The sequence below is a fragment of the Neodiprion virginianus genome, chromosome 3, assembly GCF_021901495.1.
Source record: "Neodiprion virginianus isolate iyNeoVirg1 chromosome 3, iyNeoVirg1.1, whole genome shotgun sequence".
Classification (NCBI taxonomy): domain Eukaryota; kingdom Metazoa; phylum Arthropoda; class Insecta; order Hymenoptera; family Diprionidae; genus Neodiprion; species Neodiprion virginianus.
This window is the reverse complement of record NC_060879.1, coordinates 1,055,767-1,079,564: the sequence shown is the minus strand read 5'-3', so window position 1 is coordinate 1,079,564 and position 23,798 is coordinate 1,055,767. Positions and strand designations below refer to the sequence as shown.

The 23,798-nt window shown below is 41.1% G+C and overlaps 1 protein-coding gene across 3 annotated transcripts in view; it reads left to right on the top strand.

The window, feature by feature from the left end:
• Positions 1 to 22,535, top strand: part of LOC124300565 (GATA-binding factor A-like) — a 28,105-nt gene extending 5,570 nt beyond the window's left edge. Inside the window, exons 1-6 of one of the 3 annotated variants that reach the window (XM_046754789.1) lie at positions 9,636 to 9,715; positions 17,406 to 17,663; positions 17,880 to 18,145; positions 19,762 to 19,934; positions 20,135 to 20,411; positions 21,574 to 22,535. In XM_046754789.1, coding sequence (XP_046610745.1) covers positions 17,440 to 17,663; positions 17,880 to 18,145; positions 19,762 to 19,934; positions 20,135 to 20,411; positions 21,574 to 21,938 — 1,305 coding nt within the window. In that variant the 5' untranslated portion in view covers positions 9,636 to 9,715; positions 17,406 to 17,439 and the 3' untranslated portion in view covers positions 21,939 to 22,535. Of the gene's footprint in view, positions 1 to 9,635; positions 9,716 to 17,405; positions 17,664 to 17,879; positions 18,146 to 19,761; positions 19,935 to 20,134; positions 20,412 to 21,573 lie in introns of those variants that run through there. The other 2 variants (XM_046754790.1, XM_046754788.1) reach the window with 2 other exon arrangements.
• Positions 22,536 to 23,798: the final 1,263 nt, after the last annotated feature.

The window sequence follows — 23,798 nt, the reverse complement described above, 5'->3', positions numbered from 1 at the left end:
CGTTCTTATTTTGCATTTTTCGTCCCTCAGTTTTCGCCGTTTGATGGTTTTTTTTTTTTTTTTTATCTTATTTTATCGATAAGCGAGAGACGGAATTAGTTTCGTAAGAAACTGTTTCACCGCAATGAAATTTCGAATACAAATTTATTTAATTTGTCTATTTTTCTTTTTTTTTTATTGACTCTTTTCTTACGTTCCGATACACCAAAGAAACTTTTTAATTATCCCGCAACGATACCGATGTGAAAACAGAGAAGATAACAGAAAAAAAATGTCCGCCGTGTAATAAATTAAATTCGTGGATCGCCAATTTATAGATAATAAAATTGATCGACCTAAACTTTTTAATTCCGGTATCGAAACGATGTATTCGAACTCTAATCCTCGGAGGATTCCCTGTACTTCTAACAAGTGTGAACACATTCCGCTTGTATACATATACGTATAATATTTAGACAAGTTTGTATTTTGATCACACAAGCAAACGCGTGTGACCGGCTAAAAGCAGCCACATTGTTGTAAACTTTGATACAGATAGAATAATTTTGCTCAAGGGTATCTCGCCTTAATTAAATGAGCTCAAGGTTGTTCACGCCACGGTTGCCTTTATTCTCTTTTTTCAAATTATCGATTCCTGCCCCCTCTTGTAAGTCCAAGTTATAAAAAAAAAATAAAAATAACCAAATTCTCCAAAAGTTGCGTATGTAACACAACTGATTCGCATGCTTGGAAGATTTTCAGAATAATAACGCGGTTTTGCTATATTTTGAATTCCTTTCCAAAGTATCCAAATGATTCGAAAAAAGAAAGAGAAAAGGGATCAATTCCTACAAACATCTCCGATTTCTTAATTATCCGTAGCCGATTGCGAGGTTATGAGGAACGAATTATTGGATCGACGAAACGTTACATGTGACACGTTTCGAATGATTGATTTATGACGTTATTAAAGCGTGAGGCGTCGTCGTGCGCGTTGAAAAGCCGGATCACCGATCCATGCCTGTATTATGTGTAGAATGTAGATCGTATCTAGAACAAAATATGTGGGCGCCATGGCACTGCGTCTGTGTCTCCATATCCCTGGCTATGAAGCCTATATCACACACACACACACACACGCGTGCATTCATACACGCACTCGCCGAGAAACGAAGTCGGAATATAATCCAGCCTCGCCGGGTTACATTATACGGACACGGCGACTCGATCCGAGAGAATCGGGGTGCAAACGCCGCTTATATGCTAGATCAAGAGCTCGGCTAGTCAACCGAGCAGAAAGGCAGATCCCAATACTGGTTATATGCCTCGGCGTTTATTACCGATCCGAAAATCGATTGGTAATCACTGCTGGGTAATAAACAGCTTCCATAGATCCGTTTGAAAATGGGAAATACTTTTGAAAAGACCGTTGAAATGGGTGGATGTGAACGGATACTTTGACGATATTTAAAATTTTAAATGCAAAGTGTCGTTCACATTTTAAATGATTATTTTAAATTAAACCGTTTCAAATATTACCCAGCAGTGTCCGCGATCGATTGAGAGAAGAAACGAGAGACAGAAATCGGTTGCGGATACGTACGCAGAATTATTCCGTGATCATTGTTTACGATGTGAAGAAAAATTGAAAAATAAAAATAAACAGTCGTGACGAAGGGAATGGAAAAGGAGAGAAAGGGAAACGGGCCACGCGTAGGAGCCTGAAGGACCTGCAGCACGATGTCCTGGACTTATACGTCAGGCTGATGTGATCGGCTCATTAGTCGGGATGTAATTTCTTAGTGGCAACGCGGTCGACTCTCGATCTCGAGGATAGAGGAGAAGAAGGATAAAAGAGGGAGAGAGAGGGAGAGAGAGAGAGAGAGAGAGAGAGAGAAAGGGCTCCTCTCTTTGATCAGTTCCGTGGACCCTTTCCGAGTGCATGTCGCGCGTCAATATTCCCAGTCAATGTTCTTCTCAGCGTACAAACACCGGCTGTTACTGCCGGCGTGAAACTGGTTTTCTTCCTACTCGAATGGCGGGGCATAAAAATGGGAAAAGCGGAGAAAATAAGGGGGGGAGACGGGGAGGGATATCGACAGGTAAATTACCATTCATCGAATTTCGATCCGAGGAGAAAGAGAGGGACCTTTAACATCTAGTAGAATTTGATATTTGGCTATTTCTTCTATTGAGCCTAGAACCATATCTTCCGCAGGTTCGCTGATCCCGCAAAATTCAATTCCCGACTCGGCATTCTCGTCGTTGTTCTTTTTTTTCTCTCTCTCTCTCTCTTTTTTGTTTTACCATTAAAAGTCAAATCGAAAATTCAGAAATCTATGAATAATCGTTGAAATTCTTGCTCAGGAATCCGCGATTATCAATTTTTTGGTACATCGGTTCTGTCTCGCAGTTTTTATTTCATCGATCGAGGATAAAATATGTTTAATCGCTTCTTACGATAAGTTCAAAGCTTTTTTTCACACACCATTTGCTTAGTTTTAATTGAAAACAGACGTTTTGAAAGAATAAAAAATAATTTCAACTGATTTAAAGCACGAGTATGTATTTTATCTACACGTGACGCGAAGAAGCAGATGTCTTCTTCTCCTATCCATGGACGTTACGATCAATCGAGACCGGTGTAATAATTCATGATCAAAATGTCGCGGCTTTATCCGAGGATCAGGAAATCATCAAACTAAATGTCTATTAAAGAAGACAAATAGAGAAACGGTACCATTTTATCAATTTAGAAACGTACTTTTACCATCGACGAGGTGTCGTTGAATTTTTCAGAGTTGCGGAATATATTTGTGAATTTGAAACTGTTCGTTTTTAATACGGAAAGATCGTTTTAACATTAATTAATTATTTTGATCCATGTTCTGATCTCTGAGACGTGATATTATCGATAATTGATGCCTGTAATAATTATGATAATTTATTCACAGAGAGGAGGGGTGTACATGAAACTTCGATACAGCGATGATTCAACCTTTAATCAAAATTCATTCAACAAAATCAAGTGAAACTTGTACGATAGGAAAACAAATTGCTGAACAATTCTTCGGGTTTGCATTTTCCTTGTTGTGAAAAAAATGGTTTTCTTTCTGCAAGTTGAAAAAAAAAAAAAAAATTATCTCGCCAATCCGGCACGTGAACGATAATGACAATGACAATGGTGACAACGACGTGCTGGTATACCGTCTTTGATCTCTAGGTCGCGATAATTTAATCGACATATTCGCACCTCGCTCTTTTTGCGAAAGAACTGTCGCTTTTCTGGACCTCCGGCATTCCGATCTATCACTCAAGTCAAACCGCACAGGAAAGCGGCGGTCAAGCCTTGAGCCCCGAATATCTCACTCCGGTTGGACAACCTCCGCCTCTAGATTCGAATGCGTTTGAATATGGGGCGTTCCCTGCCAATTACGAATGAAACTGATGAACAAACATTCGCGCATTATTTTCTCTTACCGCAATTATCTCGCTAATCCCTTTAAAAAAAAAAAAAAAAATAACACGTACCTCGCAAAATAAATACACGAGTGTTTTATCATAGGTTATAATTACGATCAAATCAACATTTCCTTTATCAACGATTCAAATGAAAATTCAACATTATGGAAAACGATTTTCTAATAGCATTGATAGTCGAATTTGAGTTCTTTGAAAATCGGTCCAACAATCGTATCGAAGCAATTAAAATCCGGAACAACATTATCAGCGGTTGTTTAATTTGATCCTGATTATTCGTTTTGAATTATTACAATTTTTATGAACGAAGAAAATCGGTATCCCGATTTCGCGGGGAATGGCTTATGCGCAGCTGATTGTGAATGTGAGCTCAGTGCGTGTGTGTGTGTGTGTCCGAAGCGCAACTTTGTTTTCCGGGCCATCCTAGCTGGTAGAAAGTGTCTCCAAGACCCGACGGTCAGGTACTGTTCCCTATTTCGTATTATATATATATATGTGTGTGTGTGCGTATGTATGTATATCCATGCATATGTATACATGTGTACGTGTATGTATGTATAGACACGGAGGCTTGTGCATGGCTGGAGAGCCACGTGGCACGTGGGTCGTCGAAACTAATGAAACGGTAAAATTGCCTCTCTTGTATACAGCAGATCTGGTCTATCGATGATCGGAAATATCGGTGATCGTCGATCGAAGATTTTCTTTTATAAGTGCACCCAACCGTTGTTCCGAATTCTCGATCAATTTTCGTATGACTTTATTAAGCCTTATACACATTCGATTTGATCAATTATCGATCGATTTCAACCATCTCAATTTTAAATTATCCCGTGACAGGTATTTTGATCGATGGATTAAAATTCCACCAGCAATCGTATAATAATTTCTGATTTTCATACCGTAATACATGTCATATGCGTTAGGGTGATTGAAAAAAAAAAAACAATTTGCCATTTTCCGCCGTGACACCCTCTCAAAAGATTATTCATGTCAAAAGAAAGATTCTGTCAAAAGTTGAGCGTTCTACGTTATGTAGAAGATCGTGCTCATTTGATTTTTCACTTTTTTTTTCACATTCTTTGAATGCAATAAATAATGAAAGATCGTCGGATACACTTCTCAAACATGAACTCGAGACTCAATATTACTAGTGTAGGTCTTCTTAGTGATGTAAATTAATATTATGATTGATGCGAGCAATAAAATAAATTTAATGTATAAAAGTGAAAAATCAGAGAACGCTCATATTTTCCTAGAACCTTTCTTTCAACTTAAACAAATTTATTTTTACCTTTTTTTCCAACGCACCCTGATATATATATATATATGTTATGTCACAATTCATAGTTTGTCTAAATTCTGTTCCCCATCGGTTGTGCCTCGTTCAATTTATGACGGTCGATTCTTTAAGAATCGATGAATAGATCAATGTTGAAATGAGAAACATGAAGTCGGTTTACAGTTAATTGAGAGAGGAATGCGGGCAGCTTGGGTGCACAGAAATGGGTGAAAAATGGGAAGCCTCGATCGGCGACCGAGCCGAGTGCGGTAATTGAAAAAGCAAATCGATCGCGGCGATCGGCTTACAGAATCTGGATCGGCAGGATTAGCCTCCGCCGATCTATAGCAAAGAATTATCGTGTAGACGTCGCATCGGTCCGCAGGAATACACGCAATGCCATGCAATGCACAAGATCATGCCAAGCCCAACACCCGGGTTTATAACCTGTTCGCCCGCAGAACGTCATCACGCTCGCAGCGTAGAGGAAATCGCGATACAGCTATTGGAGAACTATTTTTATACAACGCGAGCATGCTTCGCGCGTCTTTTCCGTACACAAAGTACCCGTTTCTATGATGCTAGCGTGAGTCTGCGAATGCGCATGCGGGGAGTACAGAAAACACAACTTTCAACACCTCCGCGCATGCGCCGTCGCGAACGAATTTGACATTACGCGACCCTAACCTCAATTTCGTACTTTGTAAAAGAAAAGAAAAAAAAAACACGCGTAACATACTCTTGTTACGTAAAGAATCGTGTGCAAAAAGAAGGCAAAGAAGTTAGTAACGTTATCGTAACGAAACATTGGAGGAAAAGTCACAATTTTCTTAATTTTGCAATGATTTTGAAGGAACCGAGATTTCGAAATGTGAGTGTGTTTTGTTTTTATTACGGTTTACCGAATTTCAAATCATTTCAGAATCGAGACAAAACGGTTCTTCCTGAGCATGAATCAGTGACCCGAGCATGATCATCTGAAGTGACGCTTTTTCCTAAACACGCATGGTTACAGTAACGTTGTTACGTTACTAACATCATCCTGAATCAATATTCGTCTTCGGCTCACCTACGACTCGTATTGCAAACTTTTCCCCCTTGTTACAGAATATACCATTTCCCGATTCCCGCAAGCTTCCTGATCACATAGAGAAAGAAGCCGCGAAGCTCGATAAAAAATAAGGATACTGCATTAATCAAAGATGGTTTGGAGCCGGGAAGAAAAAGTTCAGCTTCTGCAAGAGCTTTTTGATTTTAATCGTATGTACCTAGCATAAATATAGAAATGAAAAAAGAGGCCAACACTAATGATTTGGGTGGCGACCTGATTAATCCCATTTGGAAAAGCATGTATACGTTTCGTATTTGCGTTCAAATCGCCAATTAGTCTACAAGGTTATGCACAAAAAGAGAAGGCAGACCGAAGAAAGAAGTATAACGTAACAGCAACCACAACAAGAAAAAGAAAAAACGAAAAGGTAAATCAGAGCGAATAGCTGCGTGGCTGAGAATGATTTATCGTCGATATATGTGTTTGATATAATAAATATGGTAATGTTGGTGCGCAGGGCAGGCACGTAGGAATAAGCTGTGCAGCTTCGTCGTGTGTGTAAGGTCTGACCATACGCAAAGATATTTATTGCAACTCGCTCGTAAATAATATCGAGATAGCTGGACTATTATATCGCAGATAAAACATCCCCCGCACTATGTAGTCATATACGCGTTACGCGTATTATGCTTATTTGAACCGACTTACGGAACGTGACTTACACACGCAGCGCGAAACGCGTTTCACTCTAGGTACGTATGATCGTCGTAAATTTCCAGAAAAGCATCTGTCGCATTTTCACAACTCGAAATACGCTATTTTAACTGTCGTTCTTTGATTGAAACAATTTTAAACGGTTCTTTAAGCATGTTAACAATTTGACTAACATTTTTTCACAACGCTCCGGTCGATCAGATAAAATTAACGGTGCAAAAAAAAAAAAAGAAATATAAAAAATAGTAATGTTTAGAAAAGAAAATGCAGTGTTTGAGAATAAAAAAACTGAAAAAATTCAGAGTACTGTTTTAGACTTGGGAGAGTTGCAGAAAAAAATTTCGAACAAAATCAAAAGTCGTGAGAGTCATGGGTTTGCACGGACTTTCCCAAATTGTAAATAATTGTTCCGATTTATAAATAAATTTGATGTGGTCAGAATGAAGACTCATTTCGCGAATAATCAATTATCAAATATCGACGAATAACTTATCGATGTCGATTTTCAACAGATTTTGAGCTCTTTCGTCCTTGATTCTGTATTTTTTCCGAACCGCGTGTGCGTTTTAGAAAATTGAGTCCGTTTCTCATTGTCAGCCACCGTGCCTGTAATCGCCGGTCCGTTTTCACTTAACTCTGACCATTCAACCCTCGCCGGGATACTCCGGGATATATTCGTATATTTATGTTGATTACAACGTCTCGTCGTCGTAGCTGCTTGACGTTGATATTGAAACGCGTATAATCCGTGGGCCTTTGAAGCACGAAGCTTCGACGAGCAAACAGCTGTTCTCACGTGCAGGCCTACGTGTATTACGCCAACAAGTTTCCATGGTGCCCATACGAGCGTACGTAAAGGCGGAACGCTCATCCGCGCTGGCGATAAGATTGGAATGCAGGACCGCAGAGTCGGCGGTCTATCGCAATTATTCCTATCGCTGCTGACTCTGCGACAAAAATTTCTCGACAATTCTTTTCATCGACGATTTACCAACGTGCGACGGTCATAATTGCGAAGGGAAGAAAATATGCGCGAGAATATTGCAGAGTCGAAATTTAGCGCCCAGCTTAAGCCCTGCGTAGGGTTTAACAGTTTTTGTATTCGTAAGAACGTTGAATAAATACAGTCGAAATGCAGTACTCAGTTTTCAAATGTTGTCGAAGCTTATCCAAATTATGTCGGAATAGCCCTTGGATCATTCATTGTAAACACTTGAATGTCGCTGTGATAATATATCTGTAGAGGAGGATTTACAGGTCCAATGGAAAAGCTGTAGATTAGATAGCATCTAAATAAGTTCAATCATCCACCGAGAGCGTCAAAGTATGATTTGGTACTATAATTTTTACGAGTGGCGTTCCAAAGTAGGGTTTGTTCATAAATTTTTAGGAGCTAGAGAGTCAACGTAGGATTTCTATCGGTTCAGTTTCCTTCAAATTAGGCTTACACGAACCTTGTTACAGGCTGAAATTCAAGCGCTAAATTTCGACACTAGGTATCATAAGGGACGCCTCGTTTCGCAATAATATATCAGGACGCGGGAAGAGGGCAGGGAGATGTCGAGATTCGCGACAGGATCCTGCGGCTGCGGTTCGATTCGGTTCGGGGTTTCTGCCTTATACATACATACCTGTACAATGCAAAAAGAAGGACGAATGATTATACAGGCATCTGGGCGCCGGGTGCAGCCGAACGAACCTTCGCAAAGTTAAGAGACACCGATGCCGCTAATGCAGTCATAGAATTCCTTTCTACTTTTTTTTCTTCTTTCTTTTTCGTTTTACCTCGTTTCTACGTCGCTTTTTCTTCCACCTTTGCAGGTCTAAATTGAATTTCGGCAGATATTATACTCGTTGTATACCAAAAACTGACGCGCAAAATTTGCAATGCAAACCGATTGTAACGGCAGCCAAAAATTAAGAACTCGCGGAAATCGGGAAAGAAAAGTTCGATCAATGTATACTCGTCACTTCCTCAAATAATCTGCGCAAAATATTTTCGGCTGTGTGAAATGGTACAAAATTACAAACGCCCAGAATGTGGACTTTGACCCAAAAGAAACGGGCAGATCAATTTTGAACGTAACAGTGCAGTTCACAAGTTAACAATTTGAAAAAGCTGTAACTTCGATATTCGCTAATTATTCAAAAATCTCCCAACATCGCCAATCGATAACTTTGAGGTAATTTCGAGCCGATCGAATTTCCGGTCGGAAATTGTAATCTTGAATCAAAGGTGGGTGGCTGGAGGCTTCTTCACGACTTCCGGTCTGGACTGGACGTGAAACACGACTTTCCCATATTAGGAAAGTGCAGGCGATAATAGATCCGAGGGCGCGAGTTGATTCACCGTAAAAATTTTTGAAAAAAACAAAACAATGTTTCTCTCGTTTGTTTATTCATTCCACTCGTTTCTTTTTTCCTCGTTGTTTGTCTCTCTTTCCTGTATGTTCGCCTCATTTTTCGTCGTCCTATAAAAAGCATTCGCGGGACACCAACTTGCGCCACGATATATATACCCGCGACTTTTATCTCACGCGATATCCGAATATCGTTCACTCTTGCTCGGCAAGCCTCGCCGAAAAGGGTCGATCCTTCAGCTGCCGGGGTGAAAATTATCAAGGTAGGGCCGATCCTGCGACAGCTTTTAAAAGGAAAATAAAAATCAGGAGTAAAGTAGACTCAGATCATTCGGTTGGCATAAAAAAAGAAAAATGATTAAATTGCCTCTGCGAATCTGAGCTAACTTTTCCTCTTTTTGGCCAGAACAATTTCACAGTCTATAAGTTTAAGTGACTGTTGGTAAAAAAAAAACATTGACATTTACACGCATGGCAAGTGAACAAATGAATAAATGAAATAGAACTGAACATGTATGTGTATACACGCGGAGAAATAATGAAAAGTAATGAATGAGTGGAAAATTCAAGCACAACTTGTGCCGATTGATCGCGTGAGATTACGACATTATGAAGCGTTGAGTCGAATCGATATTACGCCAAGCTGGTGCGCGTATCACTGCAGAGTGGAGAGAAAAAGAATGGTGGCTGATGAAAAAAAAAAAAAACATTATTGAACAATTTTTAATCGTTGAACGAATTAGCGCAGTTTGGAAAATATCTAAACATTAATCGAACGGTATTTCGATCCTAATGAAATTGAATTTAGTGCGATTGTAAAGTTGAAGAATAATAAGGGAAACGATGATGGTAAGTATGGAGAATGGAATAAAAAAAAGTGAAAAAAATACCGAAGTCGCATTGACGAATATTTTTATTATTGTTGAACGTGAATTTTGTTCTAAAAAAATAAATAATTCTACGTAATGGGATATCATGTGAGGACGATATTTACGCGTATGACTACAGAAACGGTGAAATTCCGTTATGCCTGCGAGTGCAGATATCGCTGCGGGGTTTACGAAGAGAGAGAGAGAGAGAGGAATGACTGAGTGTTGGAGTCTGGTTTGTGGTTTTACATTGCTTGTTCAATGTAACCATAGTAATATCTGGTAGGAATTCCCTTTTTATTCGATGCCTTATCATACGGGAGACACCCACATACATATCATATCATTAAGAACGTTTTGTATTAAACGTATGCATAAAAATTTCTGTACGAAGCAACAAACCGAGATGATTCCGTGCGTTGTACAAGATAACGTGAGAGGAAAAAAGCGAATAGATAGATAGATAGAGAAAAGCTGCGCTGACGATACGAACGCGATACCACGGTGACAAAGTGTTGGGAATAAAAGAGAACAGAGAAAATTAGGGAGATATTTTTTTTCAATTTTATTTGACAAGAAAGGAAATACCATTATAATAATATCAGGTTGTTATTTTATTTTCAAATTCGAACTCGACTTTTTTCTCCCTCGGATTTTGAAAGGCTATGGTTACTTACAAAATGGCCGCATCGGACACGCTTGGTTGCCAGAATCGAAATCCACACGTTTGCAATCGCGAGGCTAACTCGTTATCGCCATTAGTCAGAAGGCGTGATTAATCGTGACTCTTACTTGACTGCCGGGTGAAAAAAAATAGCAGGAAAGAGCTTCTGCAACCGTTTGACGTAAGTTTTAAACGATGGTGAATAATTCGGACGAACTCTCCGCGTGCGATGATGAAATAGAAGAAGAAGAAGACGAAGAAGAAGGAGAAGGAAAAGAAGAGAAAAAAGGTGAAGAAAAATGGGAATAAAAAAGAGGAGGATGCCTCTCGGATAGATGGTTCGTTCCCGCTGACAGCGTAAGTACCTTATACAGTTTGGTTTGGGTTATACGACGGCATGCCGCAGCTCGATGCTAGATCTTGCCAGTCGAGAGATAAGCGCCACAGAAGTCTTGTTTTTTCTAATCTTCTCCCGAAACGGGGTTCCCATGACTTTCCAAACGCGTAAAGGTCCAAGAGTCGAAGAAAAGACTCGAACTTGGATCATACTGCTCGTTGCATTCGTGTATAATAAATAACAGAAAAATGCTTCCTAGCCTTACGCTAGTAAAAACAAGGAAAAGCTCTTTCCGCATTAGCTGGAGAAAAAATCCGGATTCAGGTTGAACCGGAAACTACGGTTTTCGGTCGAAAAGGGTCAGGTTATATCCTGCGGTAATCCCGTCTCGTCAGTCAGGGACGATTTCGAGGCAACGTTAACGGACAAAACAAAGAAACTGAAAAGGACGACGGGCGATACGATCGCGAATATTTTCCTTCCTTTTTTTCATCCTTCGACTGCTCTCCGGCTGTTACAGATACACGGAGAGGACCCCGATCGGGGATGAATGGGCAGAGAGATCCTCAAATTGGGACGCGTGCCCGACCCACCACGCTCTTATCTTATGCTTGCATCACGATTTTTGGTTACTCTCGGGGTCACGCCCAAAAGTCGGGTAGCAGGCTCAAATCATTCAAGAGCTACTTAACGGGGGTGGGGGTACAGCTCGAACGCTCTAAAATCGTACCTATTATTAGGAATTTTTTTTGTAAGAAAATGAAAACACCCGGAGCAGTTTATGTTTGAGGGCTTTATTATTCATAGTTTTGAGAACGTTGCCGAATTTTTTTATTGAAATTAATAAAAAAATGACGGCATGCCGCATATAAGTAGCGAACGAATATGAAATCAAGGGTTTTTGCGGCGGTGCATCTCCTGACGTCACTGTTCAACTTGTTAAAAACTTCATTTTTCGATCAGAAAACTGTTGAAAAAATTCTTATAAAAAAATGCTGGGATTGAAATTCAAAAATCTAGCCAGGAGTTCGAATCGATAAACAAGTTTTAAAGATTGTGTCAAAATTTCAAGTCGCTTGGATAAAAATTGACAGAGGAATCTTCGCCACCAAATTGAAAACGTAGTCGTTCGCTACTTATATGCCCTATGCCGCCATTTTGTTATTAGTTTCAATGAAAAAATTCCAAAAGGTTCTTAAGACTGTAAATGATAAAGCCCTCAAACGCAAGTGTTTTCATTATCTTTAAAAAAAAAATAAGCATGATTTTAGACCGTCTAAGCTGTTACCACCTGTTAGGTACCAATTTACATCTTGTAAATTTACAAATTAGTCACAGTGCCGTAAAATACCACGTAATTGTGTTAAATTTAGATCAAAACTTTTTTAATTTATAGGAAAAACACAAGAAACTAATTGGTAAATTTATTGTATTTGTAAATTGAATGAACAGTAGATGTAGGGTGAATTCACTGTTCCGTATCGGAATAAAACTTTCAGTACGGTGCAGAAAGTTCGATAGAAAAATTTTAACAATTTATGCAACGATCCTCCAATTATTAATCTCGACAATTGTCAAAGCGTGTAGAATATTATATTTCAATTATATAATATATATATATATATATATATAATTTTTTTTCTCGCTCCGTGAAGTTGGAACCTGCTCGTTACGTTCGTTTGAGAAACGATCGGTGAGGCTGCGAAGATGTCTCCGCGTGTATCGATGAGGCAGGGTCAACGAACCCTTGAAAATCCGTTTCGAAGACGACGGCGGGAATACAGCCTTCCGTGCCGTCCCTCGTGTCCAGCCTCTTTATTATCCCGTGTCGCAAAAATCGAGTCTGTCCGTCGGAGGATTCGGGTCTTGGGTCGGCAAGGATTTCTCTCGTCGGTGGCAGGGGAGGAGGAAGGCTTACAATTAGAGGGGCCGCGGCCTGAGAGTGTGTCAGAGTGACGCACCGGGTCCCCAAAGAGAGATTCCTCCCGAAGGACGACGCCGGCCGAGACTCGTATGTATATCGGCGTATTAACCGATGCTGAACCTCCCGGAGAAACGGACCCCCGACTACCGCCGCCGACGACCAGATACAAGAAAACCCTTCTACGCGATCTCAGCCCCCGGCGTCCTGGCGCCTCGTCTTCTAATCGGCCTCCCTCTCCTCCTCCTCCCTCCCCCCCCCCCGCCTCCTCTTTCCTCTTTCCTCATTCCTCGCTCTCCGATTCTCCTACCGACTAACTTTATTACACATTTTCTCATCCCGATCTTCGCTGCCTGGTTCGCAAAATTTTTATTACTTGTACATATATATACGTACTCGTGTTCGTTTTATTATGCTCTTTGCCTTTTTGTACACTCGTCGTTACTTATTTAGACCTGTTGTTTTTTCTTTTTTTTTTTTTTTTATTTTCTTAGAGTTCTTTCTCTGCGTCCCAGCTCTGTTCTTCTGCAAAATAATTATCTTGCAGTGCGTAACAAGGCGTTATACTTGTTACGATTTATCGAACTTTCGTCAATGTTCATCCAATCAAATACACCAGATTCAATGATCGATCAATTTTAATCCGTGTAAATTGTCTGTGACGTCCTCCTTTTTTTTCTTTTTTTCTTCCAACTGTTTTATTCAAGCTGTAACTAGAAGAGTACAGTGAAATTGAATAGGTATAATTTAAGCATTGTTACAATTGAAATAATAAGTTTGATTGTCTTTTTCTGCTACGCTACATTTTCTACTAACTGAAACGCCAATCGGTTTGTACAGTTTACTACGTTTGTTCAGGCTAATAAGACTCTAACATGTTTACTTTATCTCAGCACGAACATCAAATTATCGCCACTGTCACAAAAAAAAAAAAAAAGAAAATACAGTACAAGTGACAGCGAAACATATATAGGCTCTAAAACTCATTGATTTCTGCATGGTCAAATTTTTCTTTTCAGTTACGGTAAAAAACGAAAACAGTTCAGGACTGAGTTGTAAAATTGTTTAACATGAAATCACGCAGAAGGGCAACTACAATGTTAAGAAAAATGTAACTAAACATAATGTCCCAATAGATCGACTATATATTTGTGTCATTTGTTATTAAATAAGAGACAAATTTTTGTAACCTTAACATTTCAATTGTTACATTAACATTTAATTTGTGCTTTGTACTTTTTCTTTCGGCGAGTAAGGAATTTAAAAAAAATGTTTTAACCGATTCAAAAATATTAGTGGACCTGTGGGAGATTATTTATTTATTTTTTTTTTATTTCTTGCAACCGTGTACGAAAAAATATATGTTAAATCGAGGATACGGTGAACACTCGATTGATGCAACGTAAAATTGGAGGATGAAATTTAAAATACACCTATAGATGGGGAAAAAAAGCGAGGAAACAAGCGAACAAAATAAGGACGACATCCAGGTAGGGTGGTGGCTCAGTGAATATTCGAGAGGCCTGAAAACGTCGGCTGCTGTCAGGTACTGACTGAGAAGCGAAAAAGCATACCTACCTGGATAGGCTCTTATTGGCGTTTAATGCGCTTCCACCGCTCCCCGAAGGGCCCGGTGCGACGTAACGCCGGGTGACAGATCCTGCCGATCCCGATGCACTTCGGAACGACGACGCCAGCCGACGGCCCGGCGCCAAAGACGCCACTCTTCTTGGCGCCAACGCCAACCGCCGACCCCCGACGAATTCGCTGCGGAGAAACATTCGACTTCGACTATTGTCCGATTACTGGACTGCGTTTTTCTAACGATTTTTTTTTTTTTTAATTTTTTTATTTTATCACACAAATTTTCGCACCGCGCTTGCATAATTTTTGGGACGCCATACGTTTTCTTTCTTGTTTTTTTTTCTGCTTCACGTTTCGAGAAAGAAATAAAGAAAATGTTTCGGATGAGTAGATATTTGTTTAATGTACCGTTTCTCTGTTTTCAGAGAAAAAAAGGGGAAGTTATTGAAATCAGACCGAAAGTGAAAGGTTGAATGTGTTGGGGTAGTTTTTATTTTCCTCGTGTCGGAATTTCTCCTTCTTCAACCTCCGAGAGTAATAAACGTGTGTGGAAAAAAATTTGGCTAAATCCTAGAATTTTCCCGATAATTTTAACAGGCCAAGCAGTCGAATTTTTATACGGAAAAATGCACGCGTTTGAACATTTTTTTTTTTTTTTTTTAAACTGTCGACTACTTTGAAACTAGATGTTATTTAAAATATTCCTCTGGCTATTCTGCAGGAAATTTAATGCTCTACAAAAAAGATCTTCTTACAAGATTTTCGTAAATCTGATATTTATCACGTTATTAGTGAAAAAATAAAGACAGTTCTTCATTGACAAAAAATTAAAAATATTCGGCGATGGGTAGAAATTTTTAGGCGAAGGTTTTTTTTTGTCACCGATAACGAATCCAAGGTCAGACTTTCAAAATTTGTAATGTCGCATGCATTTAAAAATTTGAATTGGATAATAATGGTTTTTTTTCGATGAATTTGGAACCTACAGCGTGAAATCGAGATGTTCGGGGACAGGTTTACAGCCGGTTGTTAAATTACATTTCAACGTTGAGTTTTCATGCAGATTTCATTCGTTCTCTAATTTTCACTGAGTTTCAACAGAGCTTCTATTTATATTACCGATTTCTCACCTACGGAGGTATTCTAAATTTTTTTCATAATTCTATCAAACTTCACCATATTTTATGTGCTTTAACGAAATTCGGGATACTCTTTGTATCACGGAATGACACAGAACACAAAAAGTCTCGTGCAAACACGTATTGTAAAATTCACCCCGACTCCATAACTTCTATAACTCTGTACGACTTCGTGTATTTGAACGAAAAAAAAAAAAAAAAAATGATTGTGACTTCAATGACATCGATGTCATCCAACTGTTGAACATTCCAAACTCGAATTCTCAAATTCGAGCGCAAAATTTCCGAGTTCCATCTCGCGCGATGCATAATATACCTAATCAGGATTTCCACGGTAGCTCGAGACGCGGAGGATCGGGTATATTTGTATTCGGAGTATAATTCTAATCGGAAATTCTCGTGGACGTAACGCAGCTGCGGTAGCCCGTTGGACTGGAATTCATACACATATAATACGAACATGCCGTATACGCTTGTCGCTAGCGATATCTAATTTATGGTTTTGATTAAAACGCACGCGTTCTGTCATACGCGTTACAACGCACAGGCCGCGTTACTGTTGCAGTAGATGCGAAGAGTTAACGGATTGATTGCGGCCGCAGCCGCCGCCGGTGTAATAACTCCGCGTTGAAACGATTTTTCGATAATTAATACGTCGCTATTTTTGATCTCCAGCTCCACGTTTATTTTCTCTACTTTTTTTTTATCCTTTCTTCATTCCGCATGCGTTCATTTTAACCGCAACGCATTCTTTTATTCCCCCAGAAATAGAAATAATAAAAATAGAAGCGATTGCTAAACCGCGAGAAAGACAGCAGTCTCCGCGATACGACGGTTGATGACTCTTCGTGGAACGGAAATTAGTCAATACCACAAAGATAAGCGAGCTTATTAATATAACTCCAACAAATTTCAGCCCCACACTTTTAATTCGCAGAATCATAAACGATAGTTGTAATATTTTTCGTCTGATCGCGGTCCCGCAGCTCCAGAGTCGTCGTCCTCTTATCAGTTTCAAATTCAAATTCGTTCCCGCCCCGCATATTTTCCCGCCTCGTTTAGGCGCGCTCGTCAATTTTTTCACCCGCACCAGTCGCCCGGCACGCTATCGACTGCCCGTATCGTCGCGCAGATAACCGGCTCATTATCACTGGCATGGCAAGTGTGTGATAATTATGCTCGTTCCACGTTCGGCATAACAACAGCTCCGACAAAGTTACACGCTGTGCGTGCACTGTCGATTTCAACGGTCGACGAACAAGTTTTCGATGCGAAATTGTCCAAACCAGTTACATAATTGATGCCCAATGTCTAACTTGAGTGCGAAAATCGGCGATTTTCATATAGTTAGACGTTCCATATTTCCACGCAAACCGACGATCGCGATCAATCGTGGAGTTCGGCTATTCCTGGGCCTCGAGCTGCGATTCAAATTGCGAATCGAAGCGCAGTTGCGCATCCGGTCGGATTAAAAATAATGCGAACAGTGCGCAGCTGGCTCGGGTGATCAGCTTCGGTCAGGGTCCCGCCTACACGCGTATAAAGCTGAGCTCGAAGCCGCGATGGCTGCGCTCGTTATCTCTGATCGGCGGAGGAGGAGACACGGCTGCGCTCTCCCGGCCTTCTGGCTCCCTCTCCCTCTCTCTTTCACGATCTCCGTCTTTCTTTTTCCCACAGTGAATCGCGGCAAGCGATACGCGCCTGCGCGTCGAACGTCACGAGCATCGGGCGCTCGATTCGCCGTTGAGATTCAAAGGTGCGCCGATCGCACCCCAAAACCAACCCCGGGGCGGGTTCGATCCTCGGATCAATTCCGTCCCCGTAAATCAAGCTCTGCCCCGTTTCCCCCCGCCGGAAGTTCATCGATTACTTCGTGGTGTAGCGGGGTACCACGAGGGTTGCGATATTTCCATTGTAATTACACCTACCCACCGACCGCCGCTGAATCCAGGGACTAAATTTCTCCTCTTTGTTGTTTCTGTTTCGCTCATACTTACGTCTTCGACGACTCGGACTCGGCTGCAGACGTACCGTCGGTCAACGGCCGCAGGTGTAGATAATGTTTCACGGAAGCAGTAGCTCCGGGTACGGCGCTGGTTCCGACTACCAACAACAATCCCAGCAGCAGCAGCAGCAGCAACAACAGCAACAGCAACAACAGCAACAGCAGCACACCCAGCAACTCCAGGCCCCCGTCTACGTTCCGTCCTCGAGGCCCACCCTTGCCTCTGCGGCAACCGCCGCTCAGTATCACTCGTTTTCCGCCTCCGCGTCCCCGGCTTGGTGAGTGATCGTCATCGTCATCATCATCATCGTCGGCTTGTTCCTCACCCTTCTCACGGTCATCATCTTCTTATTCATCTTCATCTTTTTAATACTCATCTCTGTTTCTTCTTCTCCTTCTTCTTCACCTTCTTCGTGATAATCTTTTTCATGGACATCTTTTTCTTCTCCCTATACATCTTCTTCGTCATCACCCTCCATTACCATTTCCATCAGGGAGAAGACGGCGTCATGGCAGCACGGCGTTGAGTCCTACGCTGCCCATCACGCGTTGACGGGTCACTCGGGTGCCTCGTCCGGGGGAATGGGACCCCACGGACCTCACGGGCCCCATGGACCCCACAGCAGTCACCCCCACTCGGCCCATCCCCATTCCACCCTCGCAGCCGCTGCCGCTGCTCCGTTCTACGCGCAAAACGTCGCCATGATGTCTTCTTGGAGAGCTTACGACGGCAGTGGATTTCAGAGAGCGTCGCCCTACGGTGAGACCTAAATTTTTTTTTCTTATCACGTTTCCACGTTTTGTTCAGTAATTGTTATCACAATAAATAAGGTATCGTTACAATTGAGAGCAGTAACGTTTTTAATGAGGAATTAAAAAAAAAAAACTCGCTTCAAGCGTGACTAGTTTGTGGATCAGGGCACGAACCTGATCTCTTTGTTTATTCGCTAAAACCAAAGTCTTTGGCGAATGGAAGTTTTGTTACCTTGTATGAGAACAGTTATGCACAGCGGTGAATCGTATTTGGTGAATTCATATCCAGTAACGGGTATCATTCGAAGCATTTCGATAGCAACAACATCAAGTGCTGACAATTTTTTAAGATAATCAGGTCACCAGACAATACTCTGCAGAGTCACCGTACCTACCAGAGTAAAGTCCGAATTCTACGACAACGTCTTTTCAAATTCCTCTAGTTCCCGATTCTTCCAAAAGATCGATGCAACTTGAGAAGAAGGATCCCCGCATGATCGCGACAATGATCTACGCATCCCGTTCTAACGGCGATCTATCAAATTCCAGTACGCTGGGCACGTAACGCCGAGAAGCTTGAGAGTTCGCAGACACGGTGCATCGGCCTTAGTTATAACGGTTAGAGAGCGAGGAGAACCGAGTCTGCCGGGCATAGACAGGGCCATGTGCACCGAGTGGCGTGATAGCGGCGTCTTTGAGGCGGGTTAAATTGAAAGAAGGCGGCCGACGGCGGGGCCCGGTCAAGAGTGCATCCTCGACGTCGGCGTTTTCGGCGTCAGCGCGGCAACCGCGACTAACCGACACTTAAGAAGACGTCTGTCTGTCTTTGAAGCCGAAATCCTCCTCATCCTCGCTTCTACGTGCATACGCCTAATCGCGCCGCGTGGCGGAGACCAGATTGCGCCTCGAATTGTGATAACGAAACTCGGTGCTCCGAAATCGACGAAAGCTCAAGGCTCGCTTCGAAAGGAACCCGCAGAGAACCCTTATGGAAATTGCCTGGATTTTCAATATGTTATAGTACATATCCGCCGGATCAAATGTTTTCACGGGGTTCCAAAATATGAACAGGAGGGTGGTGAATGGATTTTTTGATATCTATGGATTACGCGCTTTTTACGAGTTACAAAGCTTCGACGGGAACTTGATATCAAATATATCACTCGGGAACTGTAACGACAAGTGGATTGTTGCAAGTATCGGAGGGTCTCGTTCTTCACGCGAAATCTGACGTCGCACCTCCTTCCGGTAAACCAGCGAGTTCGTGGATGGACTCGATGCATCGATGGATTCAATCACAGCTTCCTGCTCATCTTCGAGAAGGATTCGATTCGCTTGATTTCAAGTACCCTTGAAGCTTTATAGTTTATGAAAATCACCAAATCCACGGACGTGAAAAAATCTGGAGACCTTTCTTCCGAAGCCCGTATCTCGGAATCTACTGATTTTAGAGACTTGTGTCTATGAGAACTTTTGATCGAAAAGATATGTATCGTAACAAAAAGATTCTGCGGGATCCTTTGATTGGCAGGCCTGGTTCTGGGACTTGTAGAAATTTTAACCACCAAATCCAAGTCACTTTTCAACCATCTCCCTAACGTGTCGTGCGTATACTTTTTACAGACACCGCAATGGACTTTCAATTCGGCGAGGGAAGAGAGTGCGTTAATTGTGGTGCGATATCGACGCCTCTCTGGCGGAGGGACGGAACCGGTCATTACCTCTGCAACGCCTGCGGTTTGTACCATAAAATGAACGGGATGAACCGACCGCTGATCAAGCCCTCGAAACGCCTCGTAAGTCTAAATCTCCCTCGCGAAAATTTACCGCGATTATATATATATATATATATATATATATATATTTTTTCTTTTTTGACCGCCGATTCGGTACCGCGGTTAAAGGACTTGTTTCTTTTTCTTTTCGCAACCACCGAATCGGCGATGAAAATTCTCCGCACGGCAGAGTTTCAGGGGGCGTTTGAGCAATGGGGTAGATCTCTGAATTTCAGACCGCTACCCGCCGGCTTGGCCTCTGCTGCACGAACTGTGGCACGAGGACGACGACCTTGTGGAGGCGCAACAACGAGGGCGAACCCGTATGCAACGCCTGCGGACTCTACTTCAAGCTTCACGGAGTCAACCGACCCTTGGCCATGCGGAAGGACGGGATTCAAACCCGCAAACGGAAGCCAAAAAAAACGCCCGAGCCCAACGCGCGACCCTCCAATGAACACGACAACTCCACCTCGACCACCTCATCGCCCTCCGGAGGTTAGTATTCTCACTGTTTTTCAATCGCTTCGTTTCTGACACCTTCGTTATATTCGTCGAATCTCTTCTACATACGTACTCAGCGTCTTTCTGCATGTCAGTCCGTATCTTCGCTTATAAATCCATAATCACGGAACCAATTTCGATTGTCTTTCTTTACTGCGGATAGCTTCAACGTCTGGCCAGGTTCTAGGCTTTATTTTGTTACAACTAGATGGATTGGTTTTGGGGATATAACGATATTTGCAAGCCGAGTTAACACGGAATGATACCCTTGTCCGAACACTGACCAAGCTCTTACGGATAAAGGAAAGTTATGTTCAAAAGTTTTCAAAGTTTTGATAATAGTTCTACAAAAAAAGCCGCTACCGCATATGGCTATACATATAGAGCATAGGCTACGTCTAAGAGTTTTGCTGCAACGGGCTGCTAGTCTTATAATATAGCGCAACAATCCTTGATAAATGGTCCAGGTAGAGTCTTGCAATGCTTTCATCCACCCCGGATTGGGGCAAAAAGTTTTATAAAACGATGAAAAAAATGGAATATGGAATATGTTTACTGTCAGAATGCAGGCCGAACCATAACGAAAAAGTTAAAAATGTGTTGAAAATTAGTTGTATTCATTTTCACTGTACAGAAATGTCCGTGAAGGTATAGACCTGTATTATCACTTCTAGTTTACCTCTGATAAGCTATCACTTCACGGTTGCGTTACGGCTGATAAATATTTGTCGCGCGACATTTTAACTCGCGTTCTGTACTTAAAATTAGCGAAACTTGGAATCAGGTCAGAAATATGTCGAAATAAAAAAAGGTACCCAGAGTACAATTGAACCCGATCAAACTAATTGTGTTTAAAAACATAGTCCCAGCGATCAAAAAATTCTCAAAACTGCGAATCAAATTGTTATACCTATCAATCCACGCGAGAGAAGTCCACTTAATTTCACCGTTTCCTTACCACAGAATTATTTCAGTTTGTAGTTTTCAAAATATTTCCCGTACAATTCCTCGAACTTGGTCAACCGATGTATGTAACCACAGATCATATCGAATGAGACTTTTGTCAAACTATCCGATCACGTTTTCGTTCGCATCCTTTTCTCGTACGATTCCTCCTAACAAAGATTAAAATAAGAAATCTTTCCGTTCCAATCAGCGGAGTTGAAACCGAGCCAACAGCAGCAGAGATCTCAACAGCAACAACAGCAACAGCAACAGCAGCAGCAGCAAATAGACACGTCGAAGGCGTCTCATTCCAGTACGGTAAGCTCGGAGAGGCCTGTTTACCTCGGGCACACCTCTCTGCTCGCAAGCACAGGCACAGCGACGGTGAAAGCTGAGCCCCGAACTTGCGACGGTGGAATCGGGCAGCAGTACGCCTCCTACTATCAGCACCCTCACCAGCTTGGAACACCGGCCAGCGATCACCAGCAGCAAGGCTACTACGGATCGGGGCAAGAGGCCCCCTATCACCACCAGCACCACGTAACGGCAGCAGCGAAGCTCCTCGCCTCGTCGTAAGCTTTTCTCTATGCCGACGAAAGCTGCCGATCACAATTCATACCTGCGTTATCCTTCTTCTTGCGAGCTGCACGAATCAACGAGCTCTCGGTAATAGTTTATCGTGCGACAAGGAGGCAAACTCGGTCGCTTCGGGAAGCGGACCGTAAGTTTGCAACACGAGTCGCGGGTGAGCCGAAGACGAATATTGACGAGGGTGAAGTTAGCAGCGTTGCTGTATTGATGTGTGCTCAGGGAAAATCGTTACTTCGCACCTTTGGGATCATATTGAAGTTAGTAAAGGAAGAATCGTTGTTTCGCGTTTTCGGAATTGTTTGAAATTCGGTAAACCGTAATAAAACAAAACACACTCATATCTCGAAACCCCGGTTACTTCAAAATCATTGTAGAGCTAAGAAAATTCTACTTTTCACTCCAATGTATCGGTACGATAACGTTACCAACATCAACCTTGTCCTTTAGGAATGTCTGAAATTTAGTAAACCATGATGAATAAAATATAATGGTATTTTGCGAGACCAACTCCCTGCAAGTCTTTCTAAACTTGCGCAATAACGAATTTTTCCGGGATGTTTCGTTACGTTAACGTTACTAACAAATAAGTTGCACACGATTCTTCACGTAACAAGAGTCTTTTCTGTACTCCGCTCATGCGCATTCGCAGATTCACCCCATCGTCATAGAAACGGTTACTTCGTGTACGTAAAAGACGCTTGAAAAAACGCGTAAAAGATGCTCGCGTTGCGTAAAAAGAATTTTTCAAATTTTCAGAGCGCTTTTGTCATTCTACTTGATAGTAAAAATATACACGTTTATATATTGATAGGAAATTGTATAGGTATGTAACACACGTGCAAAAAACATCTCTGCGTCACAGATATTATATTTCAAGCTGTTCGACAGCGAGATAAATTCGTCGATTAGGATAAAACGTCTAATGGGAACAACTGATCGGGACTGTTGCCATATTTGCGGATCTAAGTAAGTTATTATATGCAAATAGCTAGCGGAGAGAGCCATTAAGCGATTTAAAAATTTCATATATGAATAAATAAATTATATATGTAACATGTACATGTAATATGTACCGCATTAATTATTGTGAAATAAACTGCGCTACACATAGATGCACACACCTATTTATACATACATACAACATTCATATAAACATAATAATAACGAAACATCGATCAATGTTGACCCTGTGTGTTCACACAGGGTTATGCGTTAATCATGGGAAAACGAAAGAAAAGTTTATAAATATAAATAAATATACATACATATATTACAACGTTGCGTGTAAATACATGATAATTATTATCGGATTCTGATATTTCTGAAAATATCTCAGCAATATATTACATAGACTAAGTATATATATATATATATATATTGGATAGCAACGTTATAGTATATATAAATTGTTTTCATTATTATTATCATTTGCTCGTCCTCGTTTTTTTTTTTTTTTTTTTCCTGCAACTCCGAAGTGAATAATACACATAATTATTACACCACAATAATGATAATTGTAACGATTGAGAAAAAACATGCTACTACTATTATTATTAATTATTTCTACTATTATTATTATTATTAATATTATTATTAAAACTTAACAATGTACTTACAATAAATATTCGTTGAAAATTCTCTCACGGTTAGTTATCCCAAAAACATATATCGTTTTAATATATGTTAGTAATTTACAGATATTTGAAGATTTTATTACTATCACATCAATTTCAAGTCTGTCAAAGGGACTGAGAATTAATTTTATTCATTTTTCTTCTGGTACAAAAATAATGAACGAACATTTGAATTGAAATTATTGTAGAATTCTATCGACATATGGCGAAT